Genomic DNA, 15,045 nt, shown 5'->3' on the forward strand with positions numbered 1-15,045 from the left:
GATGAACAAAATCTCAAAATGTCTCTCACTTCACCCTAATCGGGGTCCTGGCCACCACCCTGCCTGCTTTCCCCAGGCTCTTCCTACTTGCCTGGGCTACCAAAATAAAATAAAAAAGGAGATCAGTGGAGACCTAAAAGGTAACTCCCTATTTTTAAAATTCTTTACACCAGGGCACTTTGCCAATCAATCTTTAACCTCTTAATTTTTCCATTGGTAATCTTATGAACTGGTCAAGATTCATAACTAAAAATCAGTGAAGGAAAGCGTATGTACACTTAGGGTTCACCTAATATAGACAGCAGCAGAGGCCCCACACTCATATCAAATGTTGCTTTCCACTTCTGCAAATCTGAGCATATTTGTGAACTCTGTGCCTCAGTTACTTCATCTCTATAGTGGTCAATAATAATACTACCTATCTCATCAAGATGATGCAATGTATGTTCAGCTCTTTGAAAGATTCCTTGCTCATTGACACTGTTTTGCAGATCTCAGCTATGGTTATAATTTTGTCTTGGGTTCCTTGTTCTGTTGTCTGAGGACAAAGGTGAGGGGGGTAATGAAATGGATTTTAAAGTTTCCATCCCTGAATGTGTGGTTCCCACTTTTAGCCTCTTTCTTTATCTCTATTCTCACACACCCAGCCCCTCTCATCTTTACCTAAAGCCACGGTATGCTAAGGCAGGTGCCCTAAGTCTGTGTAGAAGCAGCATTAAACCACTCCTAGCCGTGTTACTTTCTCCATAAAACCCAAAATTCAGATGCAGAAATATTTAAAAACATGAGGACAATTTCCTTATCTTTTGTAATATTTAGGTATGGGTCAAGAAGACAGCATCCGGGAGGGGTGAGGACACTAGACCTATGTTTTGACTTTTCATAAAATCTGCTCAATAGCAAGCATTTTCAAGGCATGAAGGGTAGATTTATTCAGGTAAGTACTGGGGCCCGATTTATTTCCAGGATCAGAGCCCAGGTCCTGTGCATTTCCTCTGCCAAGTGCACCTGGTCAGGGAGCTCTGCAATGCAGGTGTGTAGTTCAACCAGGTGAAGACCCGCTGGGGTCTGACTCAGTGGGCTCAGCTAGTCTTGCTGATGTAATGGAGAGCAGAACTCCACTGTAACCTTTCTACCTCTCCCTGTCCCTTCTCTCTCCTCTCTGCTTCTCTCCTTTAGAATGGGACGTAGAGACAGGGAAGTGCCTGAAGACCTTTAAACACAAAGACCCCATCTTGGCTACCAGGATCAATGACACCTACATTGTGAGCAGCTGTGAGCGAGGGACAGTCAAAGTGTGGCACATTGCCACGGCCCAGCTAGTGAAAGTAAGCGGGTCGTAGGCTGGGGGTGAGGGTGGGGGCCTCCTCTTAAAGAAGACAGATGGTGTCCCCAGGTCCCCAGACTATCCTGGAGTAATTGAGTTGCAGGCACAATAACGGTGGCCCTGAAGCACCAAAGGGAAAGGTCCTCATGGGGGACATTCTGAGCTGTGCACTGTCAGGAGCTCCACTGCCCACACTGTGACTCACCTTGTCATAGGGCTGGTGGAGGAAAGCTGTTTCTATAACTCTATAAACTGTCTTCTGTAACAACGCCACTCCCTCAGCCAGATAGATGGGTCTCAGGGCCTTTTAACAGCAACAAGGGTAAAATTTTTTTTTTCTCCCCAGTATTTTACCGTGACTCTGGCATGAATTAAGGGAATGAACAATACTCTTTATTTCTCTTTGCTCTTTTAGTAGGGTGAAAACATTAGGGCATGGACAAATAATATTTTTCCTTCTTTCTCAAGAGGAACTCTTGTTATAGAGCTCGCTGTAACAAAGCAACGAAGCAACCACTTCCACAGCAACCCATGAATCTACAAATGAATTCATCCATCAAGGCAGGGCTTCACGGTACAATCACCTCCTGAAGGTCCTACCTGAAAATACCACTAACTTACTGCAATACATGAATTGCATGGGACACACCCAAACCATAGCAAATGTTCACAAATTGTGTTCTTCCTGGATTTGGACCTGGATTTGGCCTCAGTGGGTGGTAGCTTGATATTATTTGTGCCTGGAACACAAGTTTACAGTGAAAAGTGGCTGACTTCGTTTGTGGGACTTTTCCCATCAATCTTTTTTTGTGATTGAACTTCATTTGCAGGCACGGGTATACACCCATACTCTCTGGGTCTTGGCAAGGAGCTGAGGATGGAACACCTTACCCTTTGCTCTCTGACAGCAGAGGAGAGGGATTTTCGGCCCTTTCTGTTGCTTTAGGAAGATGGGGCTAGTCACATTCCTCCTGAACTATGGAAAGAGCTATGCAAAAAGGGAGGCACAGACTGTTCTGGCGTTTTTAGAGCAGAAATAAAATCAGCTCAGGGTCATTCCAAGTAAGTGGTAGTCATGGATAGTTGGACTGTGGCTTTGGGATCCATCTAAAGAAGCCTCTGGCTTTGGCCCTTGGAAGAGTCAGGGTTGAGGGAGGTCTCAAAACTGTGACATCTTTTCTTGCAGAATCTCAGTGGACATGAAGGAGCTGTAAAATGCCTTTTCTTTGACCAGTGGCATCTTCTCTCAGGAAGTGCTGATGGCTTGGTCATGGCCTGGAGCATGGTGGGAAAGTACGAGCGATGCCTGATGGCCTTTAAGCATCCAAAGTAGGTGGTGGGGGACCTAGGATTGACAAACAGAAGTTCCCTCTTTTTCCCATCACTTCCTAGACTGTGGTCTGACAGAGAAGACCATTCTGTTCTCTGCTGACCTCTCATCCTCTCTGTTCCTCTGATTTCCCTTCCACCTACTCTCTGTTCCTTCTCCCACCCTCATTTGTTTCACCTGAGAAATACTACTACTAGTGTGGACTTTGAGAAGTCGTCGAAATTTTATACTTGTGACACACATGATAAATTTACATCTGTTGTTTGTCAAACATGTGAATACTTGCAGAACATCCCAAACAATGCCAACTCTCCATAAACTTAAAATTCTTAGAAATGGTTTTTATCCCAGGAAGCTTTTCTTATAAGAGCTTAAAATGAGCCACGTCCTCAAGGTTTAAATAGTGAAGGATTTAAAAAAAGTTTTTAAAAAGTCTGTGGGCTAGGTTCTATCCAGGACTGCAAATGGGTTTCACTTTACAATCTAACTCAAATTTAGTGTTGTTGCTTGGTTGGACCAATTACAAAGTACAGTATTGTGAGGTCACAATTGAGCTTGTTTTGGAAGACTATTGTGGTGAATTAAGAATTCTGCCATGACCTTGTTTTTTTTTTTTTGTACCGGGAATTGAACCTTGGACCTCACGCTTGCCAGGCAGGCACTTGTGCCACTGAGCTATAACCCCAGCTCCGACCTTGGGTTTTATAGGCTTCTCTGTGATATATGTTGCATTGTTAACAGGTGGATGCCAGGTTAGACCCTGAGTCCAGTGATTCATTCAACTCTTAGGTGACTATCAGTAAGCCATTTAGTTTGTCATCTAGATTAGCAAGGCTTGATCTCAAAGAAGGAATCAAACTTTTTGATGTCACAAGAAAATTACAACTTCTAAGCAGCATTCAATAGGATGTACTTATTGAGAAATAATGTGTTCCTGTGTCATAAATCCATTCCACCTCTTCTATGAGACCTGTTCAATGGCCACCGCCATTGAGTAACCACCTACACTCCATTCATTCATCTTAGTTCTCTTTTATTTTCCTGGTTAGTTTCTGGCATGGTTACAGAAAAGTCATAGACATCTGGAAGACACGACCAACACTTTGTAAGTGCTCCACACCTCTGTAAGTGCTGTGTAGATATAAGTGCTCAAGGAATGTATCTAATTGGTAAAAAGCACTAACGTGACAGATGGCTTTACAGGAGAGTTCTAATGATTGGATTGATACCCACCTTTTGGATCTGCCATAGATGAGAAAACAGACGTAGTTACTCTCGGTCCTTTGATAGAAGAACTGGGCATAGAGATCTTTCTTGAGTTGATACTTTTCCTAAATAAAATTATGATTCTCAATATAGTATGGAAGAGAATGGACAGAAGAGAAGAAATTGGAGAATGTAAAGTAGGTTTGACAGAAATGATAATCTCTGGCAAAACTTTTGTTCTCTGAGATTTTCTTTTGTTCTCTGAGATTTTCTTTTAAAATAGCTTTATTCTTCCAAGTCTTTTCCATTGTTCATATTATAATGACACTTTTTGTAATTTTTAATTAGAATATAACATACACACCACAAACTTTGCCACTTTAGTGTACAATTCAATAGTTTTGGGTATATTCATACTGCTTGACAACCATTATTACTATCTAATTACAGAGTATTTCCACTAGTCATTACAAATGTTCCATGTGGTGCTGACATTAGTATTTTGACTCCTCTTTTATTTTCTTGGTTAGTCTAAATAAAAATTTGTCTAACTAAAGGTTTGATCTATTTAAAGAACTTGATCAGATAAACACAAAACAGTTATAATGGGAGATCTCTATAGCCCATTGTCACAAATAGATCAACTACACAAAAAATACCAGTGTTGACCCAAACCTTTGAAGAAATGAGCTTAACAGATATCTGCCTTTAAAAAAAAAAAAAAAATAAAAAAAAAAAAAAAAAAATCCCACATATCTGCCTTGTAGGCAGAATAAGGTGTGCTTATGGTACCACATAGTTCTTATATTTCCATCTAAGGAATTAGAACTTTTTTTAGCTTTTAAATACTTATTTTACAGCTTAGTGTCTCTGTCTCTCTGCTTCTCTTTCTCTGCCCCACCCACAAGGGATTCAAGTCACACAGGCCTCCTTGTTTTTATTTGAATATGCTGAGCATGTATCTCCCCTTTGAGGTCTTTTTACTATTTGTTATATCAGTGATTAAGGTGTTGAAAAGTTGTCACCTGACCCTGGGATCTGACTGTGACTAAGGCTAAATGGTACAGAGTGGATGTCATTCTTGTAACACTTTGTAGTGATGACCGTACTCTGAAAGTCTGACCAGTCAGTTATTTTTCAACAAATATACGGTTTTTTGGTTTTTGGTTTTTCTCCGGAACCGGGAACCGAACTCATGACCTTGCGCTTGCCAGGCAGGCGCTTTGCCGCTGAGCTAAATCCCCAGCCCCTTCAACAAATATATGTTGAGTACCTATAGTAGGATAGGCATTGTGCTAGGTGCTGGTCATGTAGCAATGTCTATGACATGAGTTGCATTCCCCCAGATCTGACAGTATACCTGAAGTTTGTGCATATGTGTTGTGGAGAGGCAGTGGAGATAAGAGATGGTTTTTGGATACATGAGCTAGACCATAGATGGATGTTGTTTTAGTCCATTTTCTGTTACTATAACAAAATCCCTGAAGCTTGTTAATTTATAAAGAGAAGAGTGATAAAAGTGATAAAGAAAAAGCTTTACAGTTTTGGAGGCTGAAAGTCCAAAATCAAGCAATCTTATCTATTAAACCTCTGGCAAGGGCCCTGCTTGGATGCATCACATCCAAGGAAGAGAACAGAAAAGGAACCAGGCCCATATAGGGTGGGCCAAGCAACTGCAGCCTTGCATTCCAACAACCAACTTGTGCAGGAACAAACTGGGGTTCTGTGAAAACTACACTGATTATTTCTGAAGACAGTGCCTCTAGTGACCTGAGCACCTTCTACTTAAGTTTTACTTCTTAAAGGTTACCCACTTCTCAACCCTGATGTCTTGGAGGACCAAGCTTCTAGCACAGGAACCACTCGGCAACACATTTAAACCATGTGGAAGCTGGAGCAAACTTGGCTGGGTAGAGATGATAGGTACTAATGGATATGCTTTGCATATTGGACTCACAAGTTAGTGGCATCAAATTCAACTTTTCAGTGTCATTGATAGGAATGGAATAATTTTACTTGTCAGAATTATACCACCTATCTGGGGTACAATTTATATCCAGCTGCTGTGGTTAGAGACATCTAGTCATCACAAAGGATACCCATAAATCCCATCCCTACTTCAGTTTTCCTTAAGGATTTAAGGATGTTTATTCATTGAAAGAATGAAAACAGCTAATTTGAGACCGAAAAGAAACTGCCAAATTTCAGGTTTCTGCTTTATATACAAATTATCCTTTTAAAAATATAATACTATTTTAAAAGCAATCAAAAAATTAAATAATTCTCACCATGACTTTTGTATAAATAAATAGGAATCAAATTGCAAGAAAAATACCTCCCATGATCATCTATTAGATTTCCCGTTCTCCCCCATAATCTATGACATAAGCCCTTTTGTTTTGTCACCTGTGGCCCTATGGCTGAATTGCAGGAAAAGTAACAGCGGAATGGGAAGAGTTATGTCTGAGCATTAGTGGTTTATACCCACAATTATTAAAATGACGGAAACATCACTTGGAGGACAGTTATGGCTATTGCCAGTCACAACTCCCAGTCATAAACAAAACACCCCACATTGCAAACAAACCCAAGTAGTTTCCTGAAGGCATTTTCTGCTTGCCTGTTATTCTGTTCCCTTCCAGGGAGGTGCTCCATGTTTCCCTTCTCTATCTCCGAGTCATCAGTGCCTGTGCAGATGGAAAGATTCGCATTTACAATTTTCTCAATGGCAACTGTCTGAAGGTGATAAAATCTAATGCCAGAGGGGATCCTGTGCTGTCCTTCTTTCATCATGGCAACAGGTGGGCTGCAGGTGTGGAGAAATGTGAACAATTCTGTTGATATTTTTTTCTCCTCTGGGACACTAGCTCTGGATCTGCTGACAGAAACTGGGTAGTGCCTCCCTCCAATTTTGGCTGTAATGGTGGATAACTGGCCTTTACACAAAACATAGGAATCAGAGTTCATTTTGACTCAATCCATTCTGGTATATGAGTAAATCATGCAGTGGGTATAGAATAGTTCTTCTGTCAGGACCACGCTTGTGCTAATGTTCAGCCCCTCTTCCTCTTGATCATATATTCAACTGCTCAGCACTCTGTTTACTGTCATTGTCATCCACTTCTGGTGCGGAGACACCTACAGAAGGATGAGGGAGGGAGGTCACAGTGAAGGAGGTCCAGTGAGGGAAATCTATGAGAGAGAGCTGAGCAGGTGAGTTTGCAGAAACCAGTATGATGACTGAACTCACAGTATGCAGTACAGTGCTTGTTATGTACGAATTTCTTCAGGGTGATATTATGCGAAAACAACCAAATACAATAAACTTGTACATTTTATCCCAAACTTACCCATTTAATCTCCCTAACCATACTGCCTTCTGTATAATGAAAGGTCATTAATACTATTGACCATCAAAGGAAAAAGCAGTAGTGAGGCTCAATAAATAAGTACTTTTAGTTATGAAGTAATATTGTTGTCAGAGGCTTGGGAAATAGCTCTTTTTTTTTTTTTTTTTTTTTTTTTTTTTTTTTTTTTTTTTTTTTTTTTGTTTTTTTGGTTTTTCTCCGGTACCGGGAACCGAACTCACGACCTTGCGCTTGCCAGGCAGGCGCTTTTTTGCCGCTGAGCTAAATCCCCAGCCCCCAAGGGAAATAGCTCTTTTAGGGCTTGTGCTTATCATATGTGAGGTACTGGGTTCAATCTCCAGCATTCCGCTCCCTCAAAAAGAAAAAAAAATCAGCTCTAACCTTTTCTCATTCACAGCATCCCAAAAGGGACAATTTCTTTTATCTTGAGTTAAAAAAAAGTCTGCAAATATTTCTTAGTGGAATTTGGTCTCTCAAATTCTATCCAATGTTTCCATCCCAAACATATCACTTTTCTAGAAAGCTTACACTAGTAGTTAAGGCCTTAAAATTGCAGCCTTTGGAGCAGAAAGGAGCCTATACACAGTATTTCCATTTCTTGTTCATAGTTACAAGAGATCTGACACAGACAGAAAGAAGCAGTTTGCTCTGTGTAAAAACAGTGGTGTTGGGGAAGGGCATGAGAGAAGAGAGAAATCATCCTGCCTTATAATGTGCACTGTCAACATCTGGATTATGTCCAGAGGGATAGCATGAAGGAGAGTGGTCTGTCTGTGTGGAGGTCAGCAGAGCACAGAAAGCCTCTCTAGGATAGCGTTTTCATTCTCACTTCAGGAATAGAAATAGCGGGCCTGAAAAATTTAGGTCTCAGGAAAAAAATAAATACAATTTAAAAGAGAGTGAATATGAAGACAATCGTGTGCAGAATACCTACGCTTCTTCCTTGGTTGCTGTAGGCATCTGAAAATTCATTGAAAAAATATTCTAGGCTGGGTGTGGTGGCTCATATCTGTAGTTCTAGTTACTTGAGAGACTGAGGCAGGAGGATCACAAGTTCAAGGCCATCTTGGGCAATTTATTGAGAGCCTGTTGTAAAATTTTAAAGAAGTCTGAGGATGTGGCTAATTGTGAGCCCTGGTTTCAATCCCAGTACTAAAAAAAGAAAAAGAAAAAAATTATAACTCGAGAAGCAAAGCAATCAGAAGACATGTGCTCTGTTCATGTTTGTTTGTTTACTAAAGAAAACAGTAACAAAGCTAAGCACCCACTGTGTGGCCTGGTCCCTTTCACTGCTCCCCACCCACCAACACCCTACACTAGCATTTTTTGTATGATTATTGCACAACTCTCTTGACCTAGGGATCTGATGGGACAGTAACGAAAATGAGTATTTTGGTAGCCTCCATGCTCCTCTGGTGGGCAATCTTGTTTTGGTTCCAGGATGGTGGTCAACACAGAGAGCAATATTCTCATGTTCCAGTTTGAGAATATAAAGTGGCAGTACTCGCAGGACAGAAGTAAACAAAAGAAGAATAAGGATAAAGAGGAGGAAAAGGAAGAAAACAGTCTTCTGGACATTCTTGCCAAGTCTAGCACTCAGATTCACAGCCTAAAAGAATCTGTATCCAGTAAACATATTGTCAACCAGGAGTTACTACTCAATAAGCCTCACAAGTCTCACCTTCGTCTGAATCCAAGCAAGTTATCTGCAGGTAAAGGAGCTGAATTGCAAACAATCTCAGTGGTAACCAATGGAGCAGGGGAGGGGAATCCAGGACTGGTTTCTTTGTAGGATATTTTGGCCAAGGGTTTCCTGATGATATAAATCCTAACCCTTCAGGAAGGTGGGAACCATTTTCTTTGATCCATAAATTTGTTAGCCAGCTAAAAGGAACCTCTTGACTTTCATGATCTAGATTTTCAAATTTATTAGCATCTTTGTATAGATTATATAGTAACCTTACACTTGCCATTTAAAAAAGCAACCAACATCTCTTACCCCCCGAATTCAAACAAATATTATATAACATACTATATTATATATTTCCTCAGAACAGAGATAAGAAGTTACTATAAGTAGAAAAATGTTCTATGCAAAATGTATTATCTTTAGACCTTTGAGAGATAGTGTGTGTACTTGGAAAATATTAGTTATAAATCAAGTTTGTATATGTGTGCATATGTACATGTGTACATGTGTACATATGTGGGAGTGTGTAAGTGGGGGTGTGCCATTTATAACATCTAAAGAATAAATTATATGCAGGCCAGAGTAGCAAAACTCCCTCCTTTTACCTGTCTTATATGTGGCATGAAATTTGATGCACAGATCTATACAGAACACCAATAGATTACCTCCAAGCATATCATTCTACAAATAGCCAATCTTGAGGAGTCAAGAGGTTTAGATAATGCTTAGAGGTTGATATTCAGTAGAAAAAGTATGAGGAAGGGGAGTCAGGAAGTGATCTAGACATTAGACTTTAGGTGACTACTTAGTTTAATATCAGAGTAACCACCACGGTGCCATTTTGAGTGAAAAAGCAGTTGAATTATGAGCCCCCATTATTACTGATATTTCTATTGCTTTGGCCCCATTATTCAGACCTAGTTATGTAACTACTACAGTTTCTTCCTCAGTCTTACATTAGCCGTATTCATAGAGATACCTTAAAGATAAACCAAAGTTACCCCAAAGCCACAAGAGAATTAGTTCTGTTCATAGGAGAGTAAATGGCATGGAGGTGGGCAAGAGAACGGGGAAGAAAAATCCAAGACAGGAGATAAGATAGTGATGCTGTATTCTAAATTAGTGGCAAGATCCAGGATCCAGTCTCTATCTCTCTGTCTTTCTCTCCCTTTTGCGTGCATGCTCTCCTTTAGTTTTGTTTTTAGCACATTTTAGCTTATCTTTGAGGATTCAGAATGGATACAAGGTCTAGCTTCGCTTTACAGTGACTGGTTTTCTGTAATTGTCCGCTTGAGTGTCTAAAGCAAGAACCTTCCTAAGATCCAAGGCTCACAGTCTACTGCCACTCTGTGGCTTCTTGCACAGTGTGCTGCTGTGTGAATAACGGGCACAGCAGAAGGCCGAAGAGGAGGTTGGGCTGGTTGGGCTTGCTATAGCGGATTTCGTGAGAGAGATTTTGCGGGGGGGCGGGGATATGCTGTGCATGTGAGATAAAGAACTATGGGCGAGAGGGAGAGAGAGATTGAGAGTGTAAGAAGAGCTGCTAGAGTCAGGCATGATGGTGCACATCTGTAATCCTTGTACTTTGGAAGGCTGGGTCAGGAGGATAACAAAACTCAAGGCCTGCCTGATGAACTCAGTTACTTAGGAAGACTTTGTCTCAAAAAATAAAAAAATTAAAATTTAAACAAGGGCTGGGCATGTAGCTCAGTACAAAGGCCTTGGGTTAAATTCCCATTACTGTAAACAAAAACAAAAACAAAATCTCAGAAAAATCAAAGAAATAAAGCAGAGTTGCTGGATATCATGGCTGGACTGTCCCTTTACTGTTTTTGAAGGACACTGGTAACAATTTCTTTCAAATATTCTTTAGTAGTCTTTCTTTGTAGCAGACTTATTTCAAGGAAAGGTAAAAATAATAAAGTTTGATGAAAATTATGCTAATTTTGAACATCCTGCATATACCTGCGCCTGTAAACCTGAACAAGCCTGCCTATAGTTGTAAAGTCCAGGGAGTGAAGTTGCTGAGCCAAAAGATAAATGCACTTAAAAACTACAAAGTTATTGCCATGGTTAGCCTTAAAAGTGCAGTATTAATTTGCACTCCCACTAACAACGCATGAGAGCTCTTCTCATATCCAGGCCAACTTTGGGTGTTATCTATCACCTTGTCCATGCTTACATATTAGGTAAAAATGGTGTCTGTGTTTCTTTAAGGTTGATCATTAATTAAATGTCCAACAGTGGGCAATGGCTAAAAAGATAATACACAATCTATATCTGGAATATTGCAAGACAGCTAATAATTCTATGATGGGAATTAATATAGACTTGGAAAGATGTCAAAGATATTTAATTATGCAAATAAGGCAACTTAATGAACAAGGAGCTCATTCTAATTCCTGTTTTTAATAAATGGAGAAAAATTCTTTGTTTTTGGGGTTTGGAAGGACAGGGGAGATTTTTATATCTTAATTCACTCAGTTTTATATATTTTAATAAAATATTGTCAGAAAACAATTTGAATTTTCATTTTACCCTAATCTGTCCATCTTGGGATAAAAACTATTTGGCCAATGGGAATTATACATGTAACACATTGTTGTATTTTATGTGCTGGTATAGCTTGGGTTTCAGACTTTGACTCTTACTTGTTAGGTTCCAGAATAATAACTTGTACTTTTCATGACTGTTATTTCTTCTGAAAGTGAGGATAATGTTATCAGCAAGGTATTGCAGGGACTGAAAATCCTAAAAGGGACTGAGATAATATATTTGCTTACCTATGAAGATATTTTCATTGACTTACTGGTCTTAGACTCCCCAGAAGTCTCTTCCCATAAAGTGATATATGTGAAGGATTCTCTTGTTCTGGTCACTGGCTTTTGAACCTGCAGATTATTTTTAATCATGTTATAATGTTTTACATTGCCCAGAGGTGATACAATCTTCAAAGGCAGGTCTGATTTTGGGAAATGTCCAAGATCAATGGAAGTCAAATCTCATTAGTAAAATGGACATCAAACTTTGTGATATAATTATCATTGAAAATATATGTATATTATTAATATACATAAAATCTATTTTGTATGAATCATATGTGCAGGTCATTTCTACAGGGAACTTTCAAAAATTTGTGGAATACTGGAATCACACATGCCCTCAAAATATGCATAACTAAAAGCTAATACACATTTTATATGAGTTTAGCACATTTGTTTAAAACTTACTTTTAAATCATTTCTGGTATCATCATTTCTGATATCACCATGGATGATTGACACATGTTGGCATGCCTGTTGGGCAACAACATTTCATGTGCCTAGCAGTTTAGAAAGTTAGGATGGCTTTAACTTTCATGCATAAGTTAATATTTAATATTTTCATAGAATACTTGCATAGAATGCTGATTTTCTTTTTTTTTTTATTAAAGCCGACAGTGTGCAGAAACTACAGATACAAACACAAGTGAAAATTCCTACAAAATCAATCAGGCGTTCAAAGAAAAAGTCCTGGAAAAAGCCTATGTCACCTGACCGCTTTCTTCTGACTGTCAGTGCCTTGCAACAAGCCCATAATTCTGGACAATTTGCCTATCCCCATAAGCCCCAATCCCAAGTCACTGATGCCCGGGTACCTTCAATTTCATACCCGAGAAAGGTCCTGAATTTTAAGGGAAAGTCAATCCAACATGCAGTTGATTGGTTGAAATTCAATAATGTTCCCATAGATGTAAAACAAACCAGTACTTCCCTTGAATTCCAGAAACTGAAGCCCAATTTGAAGAAGTCTTTGCAGAGTCCTGGAGTCCAGTCTACCATACCCCAGCCCATGGTCATCCGCCCCAAATTCTCTGAGAGCTTAAAAGGTGAACACCACTTGACCAGTTCAATTGAAAAAGCAGTGGGCAGTAGAGGCCCCCTGATCAGCATGCAGGTCATTAAACGCAGCCACATGTCAGTTCCACAAGTGAGCCTGGCTACTCTGACTCTCAAGAAAGAACGACCTCACTTCTACACAACTCTGGATCCTCTTCGAATGAACACAGAGTTCATGCTGTTAACCGTGAAGGAAGAGAAAGAGTATGAGGAAGCCAAAATGAGAGAATATCAGGCCAGTGAGCCCACTAGAGTGGTCAGTCCAGGAAAAGAAAGCAAGGCTGCTTGGATCCGGAAGATCAAAGGTCTGCCTATTGACAATTTCATAAAGCAAGGGAAAATAGCAGCCCCTGAACTTGGACAAAATGTATTTATCTAAAGGAGTTTTGGGAAATTACAATGTTTTACAGTGAACAGAAAGCCAAGTGGGTATTTGTGTTTGGTCCTGCCCTGCCTGCCTGCCCTCCCTTCTTCTTTTCCTCTTTTCTTTGACAATTTCCTGACACTTACTGTGGAAACACCTATGTTCCTACCAGCCAAAGTACTGATATTATCAAAGTAAGAAAGGAGGAGGATGGTAGATACTGGCCTCTGCATTTTCACTGGAAACCATTCAGTGAGACTTAGGAAGTTCAATTTCATTGATAGGTGGTAGAGAGATACTGTAAAATTAAATACCATTTATCACAACCAATTTCAAGATGACATTTCTTTCAGGAAACAAAGTAACAGGATTGTATCATAATAACAAATTGAAATTTGCATATATTTTGGTATGGAAATTAAAGTGAGTTCAGTTACCCTAAAAGGGTAAAGCTCTAGACAGGTTGACATATTTGAAAACATTTTCTGTGTGTTTCTTTCTTAAGACTAACTCCTTTGGAAAAGAATTAAGCATTTTCAGCCTCCCAACAAAGAGGGATACTAATATCAAGTGGGTTGAGAGTTCTACTTAAACCTTTGGAGGGTAGTCAGAGATCAGACAGGTAATACAGAGAAGTGCAGTCCCCCAACGGGGGCTATGGCCCACTGAAGAGTCCAAGCTCCATCCACAGGAGACAGGTTCTACTTCATGGTTCAGCATGGCCAGATTTCACCTTACATTTTTAAAGAATAAGGAATTGAGATAGAATGCATAACAAAAGTAAAAACAACAAAAAAGACAGTTCCATAAAACTCCACAACACTGAGTAGGCCACCAAAAAAATATGCTTCAGACAGGCTAGATGCACACATCATCTATCCATTTCCAAGAGCAAGCATGTATTTACTTTGCCAAACTCTCTCGCTCCTTTGGGAAATGTGTCTTTGTGTGTGTGTGTGTGTGTGTGCGCGCGCGTGTGTTTATTTCTTCACTATTTGGACATTAGGTTTAAAATAGTGCTGATAAGTACGCATGTGAAAAAAAATTTCTGAGTGCAAGGAGGGAGTCCAACCTATAGCGTCCCACATGCTAAGCAAGCACTCTACCACTCAACTACACCTCCAGCCTAAAATCTGTAGTTCTTATGAAGAGAATCCCATAGTACTATAGTCTTCCAACAGTACTCTGACTTAGGTCAGGCAGATAGGCTATTCTTATCATCATAGCTTCCAGGATGCCTCGAAAGCCCCTGAATTTTAGTTCTAGGTAAAATCACACCATTAGCGGCTGAATTTCAAACAGGAATAAAAATAACGTGTCCCACTTACTAAATATCCTGTAAAGATATCGTCCACTCCTACTTAACGACTGAGGAAACAAGTAGAGGATTAAGTAATTGGTAATAGCGGGCAGGGGTTGAAACCCAGGGGCCCAAACTTCAGGGTGCGAGTGTCAACCTCTATTCCTTTTTGTTTTCGGGCGTCTCAGGTTATCCCCTTCCCAAAATGCCCTGCGTTGCTTAAAACAAAGTCCTTTTGCTTTGTTTTCCTTTTTACCGCTTTGCAGAGCACATTTATTTTTTTCGATTGCTTCTAAAATTTAATATGCAAAAGTAATACTGTACAGGAAAACAGGTGGTTGTAAAATACTCAAATTATGGAATAAAGCTCCGCCCCTCACACTCAGGGCGCTGACGCCGGCAGTAATGACTTTACAGTTTGCACTTTACGGGTAGCGGAAAACATTTTTACCCAGTGAGAAACCGCGTAGCTTCCTATTAGATGTGACTGTAGTTCCGGGATCCGTTCCAAACTGGTATCTTGCTTCTAATTGGATCAGACCCAGCTCCGGCTTCCACATCGCCTTGCCCACCATCTTGCCC

General features: G+C 40.0%; 1 protein-coding gene across 3 annotated transcripts in view; it reads left to right on the top strand.

Moving 5' to 3' along the window:
- Positions 1–13,489, top strand: part of Cdrt1 (CMT1A duplicated region transcript 1) — a 31,441-nt gene extending 17,952 nt beyond the window's left edge. Inside the window, exons 9-13 of one of the 3 annotated variants that reach the window (XM_005399327.2) lie at positions 1,180–1,328; positions 2,514–2,656; positions 6,506–6,664; positions 8,672–8,943; positions 12,355–13,489. In XM_005399327.2, the coding sequence (XP_005399384.1) occupies positions 1,180–1,328; positions 2,514–2,656; positions 6,506–6,664; positions 8,672–8,943; positions 12,355–13,178 (1,547 nt within the window). In that variant the 3' untranslated portion in view covers positions 13,179–13,489. The remainder of the gene's footprint in view (positions 1–1,179; positions 1,329–2,513; positions 2,657–6,505; positions 6,665–8,671; positions 8,944–12,354) is intronic. The other 2 variants (XM_005399328.2, XM_013522173.1) reach the window with 2 other exon arrangements.
- Positions 13,490–15,045: the final 1,556 nt, after the last annotated feature.

This window comes from Chinchilla lanigera, unplaced genomic scaffold (genome assembly GCF_000276665.1).
Source record: "Chinchilla lanigera isolate Chin_1 unplaced genomic scaffold, ChiLan1.0 scaffold00066, whole genome shotgun sequence".
NCBI classification, from domain to species: Eukaryota; Metazoa; Chordata; class Mammalia; order Rodentia; family Chinchillidae; genus Chinchilla; species Chinchilla lanigera.